The sequence below is a fragment of the Carya illinoinensis genome, chromosome 2, assembly GCF_018687715.1.
Source record: "Carya illinoinensis cultivar Pawnee chromosome 2, C.illinoinensisPawnee_v1, whole genome shotgun sequence".
NCBI lineage: Eukaryota > Viridiplantae > Streptophyta > Magnoliopsida > Fagales > Juglandaceae > Carya > Carya illinoinensis.
Window position 1 is genome coordinate 25782126 of NC_056753.1, and position 18378 is coordinate 25800503.

Consider the following 18378-nt stretch of genomic DNA (forward strand, 5'->3'; position numbering starts at 1 on the left):
AGCGACTGCAATCCAAAACTTGTGGGGTTGACAAACTCCACGACAATATTTTTATCATTCAGCTATTTCTTCTGGAGTCCAACATGAAAATATGAGCAATAAAACAAAAAAATAGGAATTTAAAATCATTGCTTAAATCTTCTTTTCGATTGCCTATTCCTTTAGATAAGGATACCATGCAAATTCTTGAAAAAAAAAACGTTTAAAGAATGAGACGAAGAGTCTTAAATTTCTGTAATTTTTTTTGAGATAATAAAATAATATTTCACAAATATTCATATTTGTGTTTCTATCTTCTGGTAGATGTTTTGTGTGCTCCATTTTATTTCTCCTTTAATAATGCACACTACTTACAAAACTGTAATATGAATTTGAAATACTAATTGCATTTAAGAGATGGAATTTTCGAACTAATAATATCATTCATCTCCCCCTTGAAACCGCAAGGATTTCAGATTTATATTTCAAATATATACAGTTTTCATGAGCTCTTCTAGAGACTCAATGACATTTAAATCATCTATATAAATTGCAATAATAGCTTGTTCCACGTGCGTTTGGATTGTTTTAAATCATATAAGGATTTTTGAAATTTGATAGAATACATATTTTTAGATGTATTCAGATTAGAAGTTTTAAACATTTTCTATCCTTCAGGGATTTTCATATATATGTCTTGATCCAATGATCCATATAAATATGCAGTTAATCACGTATATCCAAACTCTCGGTAACTTTCAAACTAATAAAAATCTCAATATAATTTCAACCACTTTAAAAGCATATCAATATTGTTTCTGCGAGAAACCGACTTGTGATTTATATATCACATTTTCAGATTAAAAGCTTCAGACATTTTATATTATTTATATAAATATCCACTGATATTCAATAATCATCACCCATCTAGGTGTTTGGACTACTAGTCCATATATATCACATTTTACTAGTGATATCAATTCTGCAGGAATTGTCTGCGAGAAATTGACTTGTGATTTATATATCACATTTTCATTTCCTTTATATAAATACCTACTGATATTCAACAAGCATCACATCTTTAGGTGTTTGGACTACGAGTCCATATGCATCATATTTTACTAGTGATATTAATTCTGCAGGAATTGTTTCTTTCAAATTTGGCCAATATTTTTACGTCGGTATTTTTCGACGGTTTTTTATTCACTTTCTTCATTACTTCTGATAATATCAATTGTCATCTTATATGAAAATACGTTGTCAACAACGGTTTTACTTCTATCCAGAATTTCTCCAATATTCATGAAATGTATTAAGATTTCATTATTTTCAGGTACCTGTCCCTTTTTAAGGGAAGACATTTTATGAAAAATCTTTTCAGGATGCACTCTTCAGGAGATTTATACTCTTCAAGAGTTTATATGGGAGAATTTTATACAGAAAATTTGGATGGACTTTATTACTTGTTTTGTGGGTACAGCCTTTTCAGGAGCACCAGTTTCTTTTCTTTGCGCTTTTCTCTTTCGGAATATTTTAGCTTTTGTATCAATAAGTCTCACACGTTTTTAGACATGTCTTATGTTAATTAGACTGCTAAATTTCTTAATTGTCCTACGAGGACTTCAATCCTCGCTAGGATTTTAGTAGTTAAAATATGTGACATTTTTATCTTATTACACTCATAAATTAATTATCATTTGAACTTCCAGTTTACCTATAATAATCAAGATAACGTCGAATTATTTCATTTTATTTACTTCTAGCAAATTTTTCTTTCCACTCCTGGTGGTAAGTCTTTATAGTAAAAGAATTTTCTTGTTCTTTTATGGACGTCCATATGAAAATTATTTGACTTGTCGTAATTGATTTTGGATGATTGTGATAATCATGAAAAAGATACAAATATTTTGAATCATATACCTTTTAATGCATCATAATATTTGATTCAATAATTGTATAATATCATCTCAAAGAGAAAGCTGATAGTTTTTCCAATACGAGCTTCTGGCCCGAAATCATAAAAGTATTATAAAAATATTCATTACCACGTCCAATCTCTTAGTTTATTTGAATAAATTGCATCATTCTCTTCACTTCAGGGAATAAAATGATATAAATCCAATATCATTTATTTCAGGGAATGATAGGGAACTATTAGGACGTGACTAATGATTTCATAACAAAAACTCATTATTTTGCTTAGCTACTAATAGACCAGATATGAATTTAGAATATATTGTAAACTTTTACATTTGATATTGCTACTTCAGGAACACACTCGATATTGCTACTTCAGGAGTACATTCGAGGCATTCAATTTAAACATATATTCTTTAGTAGCTTTTCTCTACTCAATTTCAATTTTACAATTTCAGGTGTATTAATCATAATGAGTTTTTGGTACACGTATCACTCATTTAAACTATGAGATACTCAATAAAATTATTGATTTAAAGCGATCATTCGGAGATGCTCAATTTCTATTTTAATATGAAACTTAACATCAATAATTCATAATAAGTATAAAAAGTAAATAGAATTTATATATAAACTATGTGAATAAAAATTTACCATAGATATAATTGAAATGTAAATTATCTAAATTTTAATTCATCATAGATATAACTGATATGTAAACAATGTGAATAAAGATAAAATTTTATCAAGTAATAAAAATGAATATAATCTTTAATACTCACATTGAAAATTGTAAATAATATATTGAAAAACTTACTTGAAATAGAAGACCACTAGTTTCAGAATCATCAGAACTTTCGTGATAACTTGGCGCTGGTTCCAAAATATGAAGTATAAGTGGAACTCCTTAGTAGGATCGAAGCAACCTGTCATGCGCTGAAGCTGGAGGATGTGTACGTCGATATTTTATTTTATTTTTTTTACTTTATTTTTTAATTAATATCGAGCTGCCACTTGCCATTTCTAACTTTACAATAAATAAGAATCGTGCAAAATTGGCATTCCAGCTGAGTTAGTTTCAAAGAGGCTTAGGAGGGTCAAGTCAGAGCCAACCAATTTAGAAAAAGAGATCCAATAGCCCGAGGTGGGTCTGGATTGCTTTGGAAGGCAGGCGACCATTTTTTTTTTTTCCCACCCACCTACCTTTCACAGCCATCACTCTATCGGAATCTCTATTCTCATCTACAAGCTCATGAAGAAGAAGACCTGTGCTGGGACTCGACGGCCTCAATCACGATCCAGACGAGATCGTACGGAACTAGCATGAGCGAGTGCATCACGCCTGTCAAATGCAGTGCCTGGAACGTCCGTACATAGGTCATCGTGATCACAATGACTGTCCTCGGGTTCATGAGCCCGAATTGAAGTCTATGCTCCTTCTTTTCATTTGCTTTTCAGTATGCACTTGCTAATTAATGGGTATGTTGTGAAGTAGTTCATGGTATTTTCATTGGAAAATAAATATGTTTCTTGTTCAACTGAAGCGGATCTGAGAGGCTAGGAAGTAGCCCCTAGGATCTTCAACAACTGTTCTTTGGCCTTCAAAACCCTTGCAAAGTCGAGCAGGGTATTCTTTTTCTTGTTGTATTCTTGAACACGCATAGCCCCTGAAAATGATGTGACCGGAGGCATCGGTGAACCCGAGGTCGCCACGGGAAAGGCCACGATGTTTCTTGGAAACGAAGAGATCGACTAGGATCGGGGAGTACGGGTACTCGGGACCGAGATTGGCCATGGGTTGGAGGTGATATCCCTACTCTACTCTTCTCTTCTCTTTCAAGCTTGGGTCAGACATAAAAACAAAGAAATGGGAAACCAGAATTTATTCTGTTAGCTGGAAGTTGTTTGTTCGGGACCGTGACTTGATGCTGCTCCTTCTCTGGGTGGGTCTCTGTTAAAAACGAGGACTAGCAACAACCCATGATCTCTGTGGTTTTAGTTTTTTGTTTTTGGTATTAGTTTTTGAGTTTGTAAACCAAAGCTTGGTGTTAGTCGGCGTTTGGCTCAGTGCCATGGGGTTCGTCCTTGATCGAGATCGGCGCGTTCCTCGAGCCACTCTAGGCATCGGCAATAGCAATGGCTGAAGGTACTTTCTTCTTGCTTGGAACACAGCTGCCTCCCTTTCCCATTGAGGAATTCCTTTAAATGGGGACAGCTCGGGACCAAACCTTTAAATGGGACAACAACCCATGGCCTCTAGTGTCTCTCTCTGTCCGTCTGGGGAGAGAATTAGTAGAGAATAGCGAGCGAGAGAGGGAGAATGCGATGTGGTGTTGACCAGCTGTGGGATGGAGATCGGAGGATCCCAAGGGAGAAAGAGATAGATGAAAGAGAAAATCAAGAACCAGGCGGCGAAGATTTTTTTTCCTCGCATAACGTGTTGTGGATCAATAAAAATAGAGAGAGTTTCAAAGACAAAGAGATAGAGAATGAGAGAGATGAGGTTTTCATATTGATCCGTATATTTGAACTTAGAAATACCCATATATATAGGGGTACAAAAATTTTAATTGATAACTATGACTTGATTAACTACGACGGCTAAATGTGATCATATAATACAAATTAGTTTATAACATTCATGATCTTTTTGTTCTCATTTTGCGGCAGATTTTAAACTTTTTGTAGCCGCAATTATCTTTTGGCCGAATCATTTCGCTCTGTTTTTTGCTTTGAACAGTATTTTTTGTTAAAAAGTGGTAGAAAGTAGAAACACAGAAATTATCATAAAAGTAAACATACAAACTTACAAAATGAAATGGTTTCATATAATTTATTAAATTTATTTTACAGTAAAAATAATTTTATAATTTAACGTATCGTATTAAATCACTTCAATTTGTGAGTTTACTTTTGTATAATATTTTTGTGATAAAAATATTTATCTTTTCTATTTCTTCATCATTGAAAATGAAAATAAATTCTGTTTTATGTCCCACTTTAGTTGCTTTCGATCTACAACTATTGAGCCTTTAGGATAGCATTGCAATAAGATTATTTTAACAATTATTCTACATACAGTCGGGATGTGCAACTGCAGGGTAAGCATGCAGGCCATGTCAGCTGAATTAAAAAAAAAAAAAGAAGAAGAAAAAGAAGAAGAAGACAAAATTAGAAAGAAAACAAAAATCAGAAGAACTGAAAGAGGAAAGGAAACACATCGGTTCATTTGTGTGCTTCGTCTGAAAAATCGTTCATGGGTGTTCATCTAAAAAATTTTGAGCTTCATTCGTCTTCGTCTTCGTCTTCCATAGCTGAGTGAGCCCCTCCACATGTTGAATATTTTTTTCGCTTTCGCTTTTAAGATCTCTTTCTTTCTCTATCTCTTTTTTCTTCCTATTCTACCTTTTGGGCTTTTTTTTTTCAATTTTTTTTTTTTATTGCCTCATCTCTTTCTTTTCGTATATTTTTTCTTGAGAAAATTGAAGAGGCAGCTGAACCGGGATATAACTTTCTTTGATTATCTTGTCTGGGATAGTTTTGTATTTTTTGAATCTATTTCTTCTGCTCCATGCTTCTTCTTTGCCTCAGTTTGTGGATTTGTATAGAACTTCAAGGTGTTTTCTTTGTTGATTTGCTTTTTTTGTCTTTGAGCTTGAGACTGGGTGTTCTAGGGTCTTAGAATTTCTTATTTTCATTTTGTTTTCATGGGTTCTATCCAAAGAATCTAATGGAAATGCGTTTTGGGAGTATGTGAGATCTTTCCCTTATAAAAATCCAATTTTTTAGTTATAAAATTTGTGTTTTGGGCTCATTAACTCAAGGGAGAAAGTTTAAGCAGGAAAACTGCCCCTAATTGGACCGGACCAATTGGCCTAGTTTTGAATTGGTCTTGCCCAAGATCGGTTCCTATATTTTAAAAACAAATCCGAATCAGTTTCATTCTTGGCTTTTCAGGACTAGACCGGTTTATAAAATATATATAAAAATTTATTATTTTTTAATATTATATAAAATATTTTATATATGTATCTATATATGAATATTTTATATATACTATATATAATTATATATGAAATAATTTTATATTATAATTTATAATATAAAATTTTAATCTTAAATATATATATAGAATTTTTTTTTATATAATATATATAATTACATTGACACTTGATTAAAGTTGAAAAATTAAACCGAATCGGATCGGAATCGGTAAAACTAGAAGTACCAATTTAGAAATGTAACCGGTTCGGGATATTGTGTCTGTGGTGGAGGATATTTTGTTTGTTTATTTTAATGGATATCCTATAATATTGGTGTTGAATTTGAATTGAGGGATCCTGCCCATGAAGGATGCTAAAGCTGGAATTTCTCTAATAGCCATTAAAGGTCTACTTCCAATAATATGACACAGTGAACATTCTTCACATTTTTTTTCCTCTTCTTTAAGACCAAGCATTGTTGATCTCTCACTAAAGTTCTAGGTCTTACAGGAATGTTCATTGATTTATTTATTTATTTATTTTTGTTGGTGTTGCTTTGAATGTATCAAAGGTGATGAAGTAAAGGAACTTTATTAATAGACCTAAAGTTTGAAATGTATGCGATTGAGACCGAACTTTTGCAGTAAACAATTTCATTTTAAAAAGAAGTCAGAAATCTCATTGGTTGTGTTCAAGGTCGAGAGAATGGCTATGGGAGGGAGGCTTCAAAGAACTTGTGTTTGTCTGTGGGAAGATGAAGGGAGGGAGGTCATAGTCATGGAATGATTCATGCATGATGAAATGCACTGTTTTTATTTTTCCACGTTGGTAACCGACTCCCCCAACAGTTATATTGGGCGATTGTATTCAACATTTTTCTTATTTTAAATATGTCATGAATGCTTGAATTTCTTTTAAAGAATATTCATAAAAAGTTCACCTTGCTAAAGGTTCAATCTTGCATTCATAAACTGCTAAAGGAAGGAAGGGGAGAGAGAGAGAGAGAGAGAGAGAGAGAGAGAGAGAGAGAGAGAGAGAGAGAGAGAGAGAGATGCTATTATTCATGTTAATTTATTATCTATTGTTACATATATGAATTTATAACAAAATTAGTCAGCCCAGTAGTCAACAACCTCACAATTGCAAGCCCAATGGGAAAGGCCTGCAGGCCCATCTCATGTAGATCCGGCTCTCAGACCAGCTGGGGGAACAGGCCCTTACGACCATTTCCCATAAAAACACCATCGTTGGTTCGTTGCCATCGTCGCACGCTGCTCCTGAACATCTTCCAAGTTTCAACTTTCCAACTATACTGAGAGAGTCAAGGTAATTCTGTGAACAACCGAGTTGTCCCTCTCAATCCAATCCCCATGGCGTCCACAATTCTGAAGCGGACAAGCTGCTCCGCCATGAAGTCAATGGCGGGAAGTCTCCGAATCGGAGTGACGCCGTTTAGGGCCTTCGCAGCGAAGGTGGAGGCTGGGACTGACATAGTCGCGGCTGCACCGGATGTTTCTCTGCAGAAGGCTCGGAGCTGGGACGACGGCGTGGCCTCCAAGTTCTCCACTACTCCTCTCAAAGACATTTTCAGGGTTTGTTGTTAAAATTATCCGCTTATATTTTTTTTTTTCATGTCGTCCTATTTTATTTTGCAGAACTATAGAGTGATTTCTATTTTATTACCCCCAAATATTAAAATATTATTATTTTTTATTACATTTACAATTTCGAGAGCTAAATTCATTTAATGTTTTATTTTACTTATGAGTCTCTCTATCATGATCTTTCAGGATAGAAGAGTGGTCATCTTTGGGCTCCCTGTAAGTTCCTCCCTATTTTTTTAATGGATACTCTCAATTTGTATATAATATATATTTTTTTAATTGGAGATTCCTCCTTTTGATGATTTTTTTTCCAGCACCAATTAAGCCAGTTTTGCTTTTAAAACAATGCGCGCAAAGGATGACATAAATTTTGGTAGGAGTTAGTTTACTACGTTTTGATAAGAGTATATATTATAAAAGGAAATTAATAACTGTGACAGAGGTGTGTAAGAGTCACATCACAGAAGATTCTTATATAAACAAAGGGCGAGTAGTCTGGTACGTAGAGCGTTCACACACATTCATATTCCTTGTCTGTTGTTGTGATAGGTGTAGTTCGGTATACTTGATCTTGAGGATTGCAGGAACTTTATTCAGAAAGCTGAAGCTTAACATTGTGTGTAGGATATGGTTTGATGAGACAGAGATAACAAAGCCTCTTGGTGTGGTATCTTATATAAAATAACAATGACAGTCATTAGAATCAGAATTTTTTCTTGAATGAAATTATATATATACACTTTTAACTTTAAACCTCTGCAACTTTGTACCACAGAAGTTTGTCATTTAGAACTTTAATCAGGAAGCTATTTGATGGCCAAAGTCATTTATAAAGGGTGAGGTGATCAAAACCAGTTTTGCAATCATCACAAAGCAATGTTATTATACCGAAGCTTAAATTTCATAGAAAGGCAAATCAAAAGCAGTTCTCTTGATTCAAGCGATTTCTTTGTATTGTTTTTGAAAATTTTTCGAAGTGACTATTAATTTTTACCTCGTTGGTGGAATGACTCTTGGTTTTTGTGAAAAAACCAACTATGTGTGCCTTGGAGTCTGAGAATTTCTTGGGAGGCAGCAATGGCTAATTTTAGATTCTGATGGTATGGAATTGTGCGAAAGAATTTGGGAATTTACTTTACAATATTGTTAATTTTGTTTTGTCCAGGACACAGATGAACCCGCTTCAATATCTGCTATATATTCTACTTTGGTTCTTTGATTAGATGGATATATGGTCTGAATTACCATATTACAGGGTGCATACACAGGAGTTTGTTCCCAGCAGCATGTGCCTAGTTACAAGAATAACATTGGTAAATTCAGGGATGAAAAGGTTGATTCTGTAATTTGTGTGGCTGTTAATGATCCATATGTGTTGAATGCCTGGGCAGAAAAACTTGAAGCGAAAGATGCTGTAAGTTTACCCCTCAATTCTTATCCCCTTGCATTCAAAATGATCCACTTTAATGTTTCAAATTGCTTGTTTCTGCTGAGTATTTTTATTTTCCTCTTTCTTTTATTTTTGAACTAGAATTTGAAGTGCACTATGTAGTTAAGTTCCTTATCTCCAGCTTTCTTATCGATTTCTTTCATGAGGTGAGGATGAAATCAACTGGTGTATGTGTTGATCTGTGGTTCTCAAGTATACTTATGCTTCAGATACTGGCCACATGGCTTAGGAATTATAAATTCTCCTAAGCTCGTTTCTATTTGTAGTTGATGTAGACCCCTTTTGCTAAGCAGTGCTATCAACTTACTAATACTGCCTGAGTTTAACTGATAAGAACACGTGAAGTTTTTTCATATTCCGAGTTCAGCAGTCTAATTAATAGAATAATACAGGTGGTGCTACACTGTAAAAATAGCAGTATTGTGGTTTATGTATTTTTTTTTTCAATCCAATAATAATTAGCTGTGCTCTTACACTTTAAAGCAACATAACTTATTTTTCTTAAATGTTTTATTTTGATAGATTGAATTTTATGGGGACTTTGATGGAAGCTTCCATAAGACCTTGGGATTGGAAAAAGATCTATCTGCTGCTTTGCTTGGACCCCGCTCTCACAGGTATAATCCGTGTATGATTTTCTTCTTGTTGGAAACTTGAATGGACTTAGAGATCTAAGGTGACATTCAAGTTGACCTTTGGAAAATGGGCTGGACCTAGTTGAATCAATTGAACATTGGGGCTTTTATCATACATATAAAATTAACCAATAAAGTTATTATTTACCAATAAAAAAAATCATATATGTGAAATTGGTTTTTTCTTTGTTAGTCACTAAATACCATTCAACTTAGGCAAGAATAGCTAGCTGCTGGTGTTTTTCAAAATTTTAAGATGTTGCTGCTCTGGTGTAGATGGTCCGCATTTGTGGTTGATGGGAAGGTGAAGGTTCTCAACATTGAGGAAAATCCATCTGACTTCAAAGTTTCTGGTGCGGAGCACATCTTGAAGCAGATATGAAGCTGAGTTATTTCTGGTACTTCAGCAGCACAGCAGGAGGACCTGTTTAACTCATATGCATCTCTGGTGTTACATATGTTAATTCCAGAGTTATCTTGGATGCATTATCTGCTCTCTTTTGTTCTTGTCTATAGGATCTAAAGTGGGTTCACCTACATTTTTCTTAGTTTTTCTCTGCAAAAATCAAATAAGTTTACCAGTTAAGAGAACTGCATTTTAAGCCTGCAGCATGTAACTGATTCTTGTTGTGACTTTGGTTTGATCTATACATTTGGTTTGCAATGATGTTGGTGGTTCTAGTTGCGTTCCAGTCAAGAGTGCCTTTGAAGTCTCAGTACATGTTCTGAGATGTCCCAGCAGTTGTGTTTAATTCAAGAAGTGTCCCAGTAGTTGTACCCTCATGCCTGCTTCCGAAGTCTCAGGAGCTCATTTAACCGCATGAAGGTTTGGTAGCTTTCTATATTAGTCCCACACACCCACTACACCTGCTAAGACCGTCGGAATTCTCTCGTTTAGAAATGTAATAACTTGAGGTTTTAAAGGTTTAACAGCCATCATAGATTTGCAGGTATTTTACCCATTTGTTTTGTTTTATTTTCATGATGCATGGCATCTCAAAAAGTGGGACTTGTGAATCGGACAAAGATTTGAATCTAAGGTACCCATGTAGTTTAATGGCTGCCATTACCTTTTTTTATCAGTAAATAAGAACTTCATAAATGAGAAAAGTAAGCATAGTCGTAGTACGCAAGAAGTATAGACTACTAAGATACAAAGATTTAATGTTAATATGGAATTCAAAAAATCCGAAAATCTCATAAACATAACATTCAATATTGTAAGACAGACACACTCACACACATACATACATATATATATATATATATATGGGGTACCATTCCCTGCTCAAAGTCGGATCAGCTGATCCAGATAGAGAATTTGAATCATTTTTATCCATTCACGATATGCCTAACAAATAGTCTGTCATATATATATTGTTCATATATAAAAACAAGGAGCACTCTCAACGGTTAATTTGCCCCCATTCCCTTCTCTCTATTTAAGATACCTTAAAAAACTCCATGCTTCCCTACATAGTGTAGCACGCCTCGTTATCATTATCTATTTCTTTATTGTAAAATTTTAGATAGGTTCCTAAGCATATTAACGTTTTCAAGTTCTAAGGAGACGAGGACTGCTTTGTAGAAAAGAGTCAAAGTTATTCATTCACTGCTTTTCAAATGACTCACTGCTTCCACATGAAAGAACGCATTAAAAAAAAAAAAAAAAAAAAAAGTCGCAAATGGGAGATAGATAATAAATCTGAATTCTGCTGTCTCTTTAAAACTTACTTAAGAAGAAAGGAGAACACTATAGGGCAGGACAACATATGGTCCGATCAATAAAAGTTTCCACTTCGCATGTATATCGACTATAGGTAGGCAATGCAGGACGCTAACGAACCAGCAGATTGGTTCAAACACATTTCGTCGCTTGCACCATATGCCTTGCAGTGAGCTCATATAACACAGAGTTCAGTTGAAGAGCCAGTACCAGCATCAATATCCACTCTACAAAGAATGAGATAAAATAAGAATTTGATTAGCCATGTCTCAAATAGAGTACCTATCTATTGAGTATTATTCAACTTTCACACAAATGGGCACTAGGATGCACTGAACTTAATCTGCCCATTGCATTTTTAACACCTGTCCCCCCCCCCCCTTTCCCTTTTGCTTATTTTAGATTTCCCCACTTTTTGTCTATATTTTTGTAATGTTAAGTTCTGTGGCGTCCAGCCCCAATTCCATGCCCTTCCACCTGAGCTGGTCCCTGGGGAACCAGCATGTTGTTGAAAAATTTTAAAGCAGCACAGTTGTCCTTGTCCATGCTTAAGTAACATAGTTTCAGGCTCCAACATACAGATTTTATATCCAGAAACTCCAGTAGTGTCTCCTTATAACATCACCTGCTTATGTTTTCTGATGGTACATTATATGGTAAGTTTTCATGAGTTGTGTGAGAGCAACATCTAAAGGTAAAATTTTAAAACCTTTGGATGAGGATTTCCTGATTGTACATGTGTAGCACCAGAGTTATAGGTTGCATTTGGACTTAAATCACAAGCAATTTGCCCAGAGATTCTGTCAAGTGACCGTGCATCAACATTTCCTTCCACACCCTTCCCTTTGAAGGAGAGGTTTGAAGTGCCTCCAGTACAACTGAAAACAGGAACAGATGATCCAGATTGCTTTGAATTAAGATCCAGGCGTTCAATCATTCGTGCAAGACCAACAATTCCTGCATTCATCTCACGCTGAACTCCTTTGCCTAGCTCCTTTACTGAGTTATTATGAGCAAGCAGCTTCTCCTTAAAGCCTCGGGTACTTTTTGAGATTGATTCCTTGTATCTGTTTCAAAACGTCCACACTCATAAAGAAGTGACGAAACGAGGAAACATCATTTACAAAATAAACCCAAAAGGCAAGATATCAACCTGGATGAAGCAGCAGACAGTTTAGATTTGAGTGTCTCTGGAAAGGAGAACATCTCAGATGCACTTGGTCTTCTTGGACTATCAGATGGTGGCTGGCAATAAAGAATGCTGAATGATGACGCAAACAGTGGTAAGATACATGAAGAATTACCAAAAAGGTAAAACGCAGCACAGATGCAAGAAATTATTCATGTTTTCCTGTGAAAGAAAAATCTAGCATCCCAGGTAAAATGGCCTCAAGTCTGTTGACTATATTTTTAGGACAAAATATGATTGGAGAAAGTAGTGCATTCCAGGCAATGAAATATGACACTGAATTGTGGGGATAACTGACGATATTCATTAGCTGCTTGAGACATCCAACCAAGTATTCTGATTTGCAACTGTAAGGCTTATAAAACTAAGATAGACAAAAAGCAGATGATGCCCCAAGAAGCAAGGTTAATGAACATGAAGCATGCAATAATCCTTTAAGACTCGAAGCCAGTGGCACATACCTGGGATTAAAAGGGATATCTCTGTTGAGAGGAGTACTGGAGACCAAATTAACATCCACAGATGCCGGAGGTTCAAAGTTGTCAGCAGAAGGTATGTCCGAAGATGCTGATCGACCCCTAGTTGATCCGTAACTTAAATTTGGGCAATCTTCTGGTGAACCTGCATATGGTTGCCTTGACATATTCGTGGGAGAGGTGAAAGCAAGAACTTGGGAAGGACCAATCCCAGAATATCTCTGCCTTTCCCTTCTACAAACATATTGAGGTCTACTAGTAGCAGCAGTCAGATGCTGCATTATACGCTCATCAAAATCAGAGACATCTGAATTAGGTATGTCCTGTAAATTTCAGTTTCACCTCTTATCAATAAGCAGTCCTTTCTCACCATGCCAACCATTAATCAAGCATATGGATTCTTGATACTAGCGATTCATATTGAATACAATAACTTACATGCCCGAGATCAAAGTCCTCACTGAAACTATGAAGAGATGTGGGAGCAGCAGAATAACTGTTTCTTGACCTTAAGTGCCTGTCAATACCAACTGCAGCTAGAAGCTCTTGGCTACAATTGCAGAATGAACCCTGGTTTTCAAAAACAGAGGAGAACATGGATCTTTACATGAAAACATTTTGTTTCACAAGGAAATATATACCTGGCAGAGTCCCTTAAGACAAGTAACTGGCAACATATTGGGCACTCTTTGCTCCTTTGAGACCTAAAAGAATAAAAACGTTCATTAAAAAGGAACCAATGGAATTCACGTGTCCATGCCTGCATGGGTGGTGGGGGCTAAATAATGTACTTTATCTCCCAAGAAAATATAGAAAATGGAATAGAAAGTGATAAGGTACCATTCAAGGATACAATGAAGATGATATTCATGTTTGCAACTGGTAATCTGAGACAGAAACAAGTTCCAAGGAGTTAAATATCCCATTTGACAGTTTAATCTAGGTGTCACTCTTTCTAGACAATGCAATTCTTTGGATTTTAAATTTGATTGGATAATTTTTTTTATTGGAATTCTTTAGATTTTAGAGGAAACACTTATTTGGCAATTTGATTACAGGAGAACTGATCTTCCAGAGCAAATAAACCAAAATCTAATTGATGAAATAACAAATTTCAATTGTTTGTAATCAAGGTCCCAATTCGGCCTCTTACCCGTGCTGAAATATGTATGAGAAAACAATCTCGTTTGGTTACACAGTTCAGATAAGATGAAATAAAACGTTTTTATGAAAGTTGAATAAAATATTGTTATAATATTAGTTTTGTTTTGGGATTTGAAAAAGTTGAATTGTTTATTATATTTTGTGTAGGAAGTTGAAAAAGTTATAATGATTATATGAGACCAAATGAGATAGTTTGGTTTTGTATAACCAAATCAGCCCAAATTTTCCAGTAGGTTGTTTCCGTAAACCCCACAAAAAGCAAATATATTCCAGTATAAAAAGTAAATAAATAAAGTATTTAAGTTTCAAGGGATCAATTCTCCTGATAAATGGAAAATATTCCCAGATTTCACAATAATAACCAATTTGAATTGGACAAAGGTGCCTTTGTCCAAATTTTCAATGATTTGCATTCCGTGGATACACAAATGGAGCCTAATACATAAATTAGTAGCTCCAAACTAAGACAGATACGAGCACATATTTAGATTATTTATCACCTCCAAATTACAACAAAATATAACTGATCCAGAAAGCTTAAACAGGGTAACTACTAACTAGAAATTAGAGGATTGATCTCAATGACATAATCCCACTTTTTTTTTTTTTTTTGATATATAATGACATAATCCCACTTATCATATGATTTTAAGCCTCAAGAGTGATAATCACGACCACTGTTACCAAGTTGCATTCAGAAGCTCAACACCGATTAAAAGAAATGGAGCATAAATTAATACACATGATATCTCCGTTAGGGGTGAAAACCGGTCACCACGGTTCGGTTTCGGTCCAAAACTGAAACCTAACCGACATGATTTTCAGGGGAGGATACCGACCGAAACCGATCGATAAAGAGTGGGAAAACCGGCTGGCGTAGTTTCGGCCAGTTGCCGTCAGTTCATCAACATTCCATCGGTTGTCAACATTCAACAATAAAATTCAACAAATTTCTCAACATTCAAGAATAAACAATTGGATCAACAAATTTGAAATTTCAGGCAAACAATCGGGAGAAGAGAGGGAGTCTGCGTGTGGCATTATGAACCCTTGAAGGAGATTGGGGATGACGATGGGAATTGAAGGGCTCTGGGAGTGTGGAACTGAAGAAGTGAAATTTGAAATTTTGAAGGCTTACGTTAGAAGTGAAATTCGTCGGCGAGAGTGGAGGAGATGGTAGCTGGCAGTGGCGAGTGACATCAAGGAGGAGGAGTCGAGGAGGACATGAGTCTGTGACGATGGTGAGAGAGAGCACAAAGGTGAGAGTCGAGAGATAGTCTCTTTGCACGTAGGGGTGAGTGACGACGGTGGAGTCGAAGAACAAAGAAAGGTGGGGATTCATTCAAAGAAGCCTAATCTTAGACAAAATGACGCCATTTGGTATCAACCTACCAAACGGCGCTGTTTCATTAGTGTTTGCTTAAAACTGCAGGATCTAAACGCACTGTTTTGGTCCTATATATATGAAAAAAAAAAATTAAGGAAAAGACGTCGGCCAATTCAACAGTTTTTCCCAGATCGAATCGGGACCGATCCGTTCGATCCAGCCGACGTTGGTTTGACTTAAATCCTACCGCCGGCTGACCGGTTTTCTGCCCGTTTTGGCCGGTTCCTAGCTCCGACAGCCGGTCTGATCGGTTTCTGGCCGGTTTCTTCGGTTCCTATACAGCCCTAATCTCCGTTAGGCTGTTATCCAATAGCCCATGTCCAAGTCTATTAGTTTATCCAATAGCACTTGCTTGAAATTCTAAAGTGACTTTCCTCGCTTTTATAGCAATCCATAGAATGTAAATCGGATTGGACCGGACCGGTCACCCCTCATCCCTAATGGACTGGACTGGACCATTAATTATCAGTCCAGTCGGCTTATATCGGTTTGGACCAATTTTGAATGGAGGCTCAATTATATAAAAAAGTACATCATTTTTGAAGTATACAAAAAAGTCCACAATGTATATTTTCAATCCATTAGTATAAAAAAATGGCTTTGCTAGATACAGTCAGCGTGCAGTCAGCTGTACGGAATGAATAAAAAAAAATTATAAAAAAATTATTTTATATTCAGGGGAACCTACATGAATAAAAAAAGATTATAAAAATAATTTTTTTTTATGTAGGTCCCGTATTAATTCACTTTTTTCTCTACAACTGCACGCCGACTGTATTTCCCGACTGCAAAAAATATTTCTCATAAAAAAAAGACTACAATATTTATAATATTTAATAATACAACTATTTAATTTTATTTGCACATTTTTTACTTAAAAATTATCAAAATTGATAATTATATATTAGTTAATTAATAATTATATATTTAACATTTAATATTGTCAATAGTATAAAAATGATATAATTCACTTATATTACTATTATATAAAATAATATATATAACTTATAAAAAAATATTTAAAAATATATATTTATAATTCGGTCAATCCGGTCAAGTCGATCCTACGTGAAAAAACCAATCCCAAAACGGACCGACACCCAAACCCATTTTGTCCCAAATTATCAAAATCGGCAAAACAAGTTTCGGTCAAGTCCGGTTGGTTTTTGATCCCGATTCCGGACTGAATTGTTCGTCAAACCAAACCAACAAAAAAACAAATTAAACAAAAAAATAAAAAAATAAAAAACTGATTTTTAGTGTCAGAAGCAAATGTAAGTGCTTCCAAAGCCAAACAGACTCCACGATCCCTTTTCAACTCAAACAAATACGCTAAAGACACCTAAATTAAAAAAAAAAAAATACAAAAAACAAAAAAAAAAACAAAAACAAAAACAGTAACTTTGATGGTGATTGTAGTGTGAGGATCATACATTGGACGGGTCGACGGTAGTGAAGGGCTCAAGGCATATACTGCAGGCGTCTTCGAAAACGTCTTCGGGGGCCCCAGAGGATGAGGATGCAGCTGAAACCACGGGATTCTCCGACGTCGACGAAGAAGAAGAATAGGGAGTGACGTTTGCCATTGTGGGTGGGGGTGTGAGTGAATTGGAGGAGTAAAGGATTGCAGAGAATGGACAAGACAGAGCTGGGTCCTTTTACAAAAGGGGAAGTAGGAGGACGTGAAGAAGAAGAAGAAGAAATGAGCCTATAAAGGAAAACGCGGGAGAGAGAGAGAGAGAGAGAGAGAGAGAGAGAGAGTAAATGGTCAAAGAAAATAATTGTGGAAGGGGAAGAGTAAAATGGCAGAAAACGCCGGAAAACCCCGATTCACACGGTTGATTTTGATGGAATCCATTATCCATCAATCTCAACTATTAATTTATTTATTAATAATTAGCGACCCATTAAAGAAAAAAAAAAACTGAAATCTCATTATTATGATCACTATTACACTGACTGCACTAATTGCCAAATTGGAGTAGGAAGAGAAGGCAAACCTCAAAGCTTCGTCTTATCAAATTCTTAACAATTCATTTCATTTCTCGTTACACTTTTTCCAAATTCCAATAATTATTTCAAATTTCTATATAAAATATAATAAAAAATTTAACTTTTTCAAATCCTAATATATTCATAATATTTAAAACTAATATTCTAATAATATTTTATTCAACTCAACCCAACATCCAAACTAACTAATCTCCCATATACGTAACGAGTTTGGATATTTGCTTTGTAAATGTTGCACCTCTATTTGATTTTGTTACCATGCTCTATATACAATACAAAATTCACCCTTTTTAGTTTCTTTTCATCCCAGATGCATCTTTTTGCATCCTTAATCACGTTGCTTCTGTTCTCCCGCTAGGAGCGTATTGATTAGAGTAGAAAGCACGACAGCCTTAAATATTTGTGGTACACACAAATGATGATATAGAAGATTAAACGTAAATATTTGAATGAGTACAAGTAGAACAAATGTTGGACGGACCGTCCAAAGGTCAGCTCACGCGTTTAGACTAATCGGGGCAGGCTACGCGTGGGTCCATTGGAGTGATAGTCGTGGTACAAAACATGACCCACTTTGGTTATTTTCTCTTTGTTTTCCATCCTAACAATCAAAACACAAAATGCCAAGAAAATCTATCACCCTCTTTCTTATATGGCCTGCAATTCCACATCATAAACAGAAACTAAGTGCATAAGCTCATTGATTTAGGCTATAGAGTTAACCCTGGAGTACTCCTCACCTACTCTCTCTGAGTTTGCAATAATCCTACCTCTCTGAGTTTGCAATAACAACATTAGTCCCGATTCTGGCGTTTTTGTCAATGATGCTCGCTGCACATTATAATAAGACGCGAG

General features: G+C 35.4%; 2 protein-coding genes and 1 long non-coding RNA gene across 6 annotated transcripts; 2 read left to right on the forward strand and 1 right to left on the reverse strand.

Annotated features, from left to right (window-relative positions):
• Positions 1–2997: 2997 nt before the first annotated feature.
• LOC122300524 lies at positions 2998–4552 on the forward strand. The gene is made up of 2 exons (XR_006240037.1): positions 2998–3273; positions 3441–4552. It is a non-coding gene; the product is annotated as an uncharacterized LOC122300524 (long non-coding RNA).
• A 2557-nt stretch (positions 4553–7109) lies between these two features.
• Positions 7110–10235, forward strand: LOC122300526 (peroxiredoxin-2F, mitochondrial-like). Its single transcript, XM_043111254.1, has 5 exons — positions 7110–7471; positions 7670–7699; positions 8739–8897; positions 9456–9550; positions 9845–10235. Exons 1-5 carry the CDS (start codon positions 7250–7252, stop codon positions 9948–9950), a joined length of 612 nt encoding a protein of 203 aa, XP_042967188.1. The 5' UTR covers positions 7110–7249; the 3' UTR covers positions 9951–10235.
• Positions 10236–11268: 1033 nt separating this feature from the next.
• LOC122300525 (E3 ubiquitin-protein ligase RHF1A-like) lies at positions 11269–17331 on the reverse strand. Of its 4 annotated transcripts, XM_043111251.1 has the most exons (8): positions 15262–16161; positions 13800–13846; positions 13601–13663; positions 13398–13509; positions 12945–13282; positions 12448–12555; positions 12004–12361; positions 11269–11521 (listed from the first exon to the last, which is right to left on the reverse strand). In XM_043111251.1, the coding sequence occupies exons 1-8, from the start codon at positions 15463–15465 to the stop codon at positions 11510–11512; spliced, it is 1242 nt and encodes a 413-aa protein (XP_042967185.1). In that variant the 5' UTR covers positions 15466–16161; the 3' UTR covers positions 11269–11509. The 4 variants fall into 4 exon arrangements, with proteins under 4 accessions (XP_042967185.1, XP_042967186.1, XP_042967184.1 ...); XM_043111252.1 differs by lacking the exons at positions 11269–11521; positions 15262–16161 and adding an exon at positions 16944–17331 and having other exon boundaries at positions 11856–12361; XM_043111250.1 differs by lacking the exon at positions 11269–11521 and having other exon boundaries at positions 11856–12361; positions 15262–16163.
• Between the last annotated feature and the right edge of the window lie 1047 nt (positions 17332–18378).

What these genes read in the sequence shown, in the direction of transcription:
- LOC122300526 (XM_043111254.1), top strand. Translation starts at nt 7,250, where the DNA reads ATGGCGTCCACAATTCTGAAGCGGACAAGCTGCTCCGCCATGAAGTCA. An exon ending in CTCTCAAAGACATTTTCAGG is followed by an intron (nt 7,472 to 7,669) that starts GTTTGTTGTTAA and finishes ATGATCTTTCAG; the next exon opens with GATAGAAGAGTGGTCATCTT. An exon ending in CTTGGACCCCGCTCTCACAG is followed by an intron (nt 9,551 to 9,844) that starts GTATAATCCGTG and finishes GCTCTGGTGTAG; the next exon opens with ATGGTCCGCATTTGTGGTTG.
- LOC122300525 (XM_043111250.1), bottom strand. Translation starts at nt 15,465, where the DNA reads ATGAATCCCCACCTTTCTTTGTTCTTCGACTCCACCGTCGTCACTCAC. An exon ending in AGGACTTTGATCTCGGGCAT is followed by an intron (nt 13,283 to 13,397) that starts GTAAGTTATTGT and finishes TGAAATTTACAG; the next exon opens with GACATACCTAATTCAGATGT. An exon ending in CTGTCTGCTGCTTCATCCAG is followed by an intron (nt 12,362 to 12,447) that starts GTTGATATCTTG and finishes GTTTTGAAACAG; the next exon opens with ATACAAGGAATCAATCTCAA.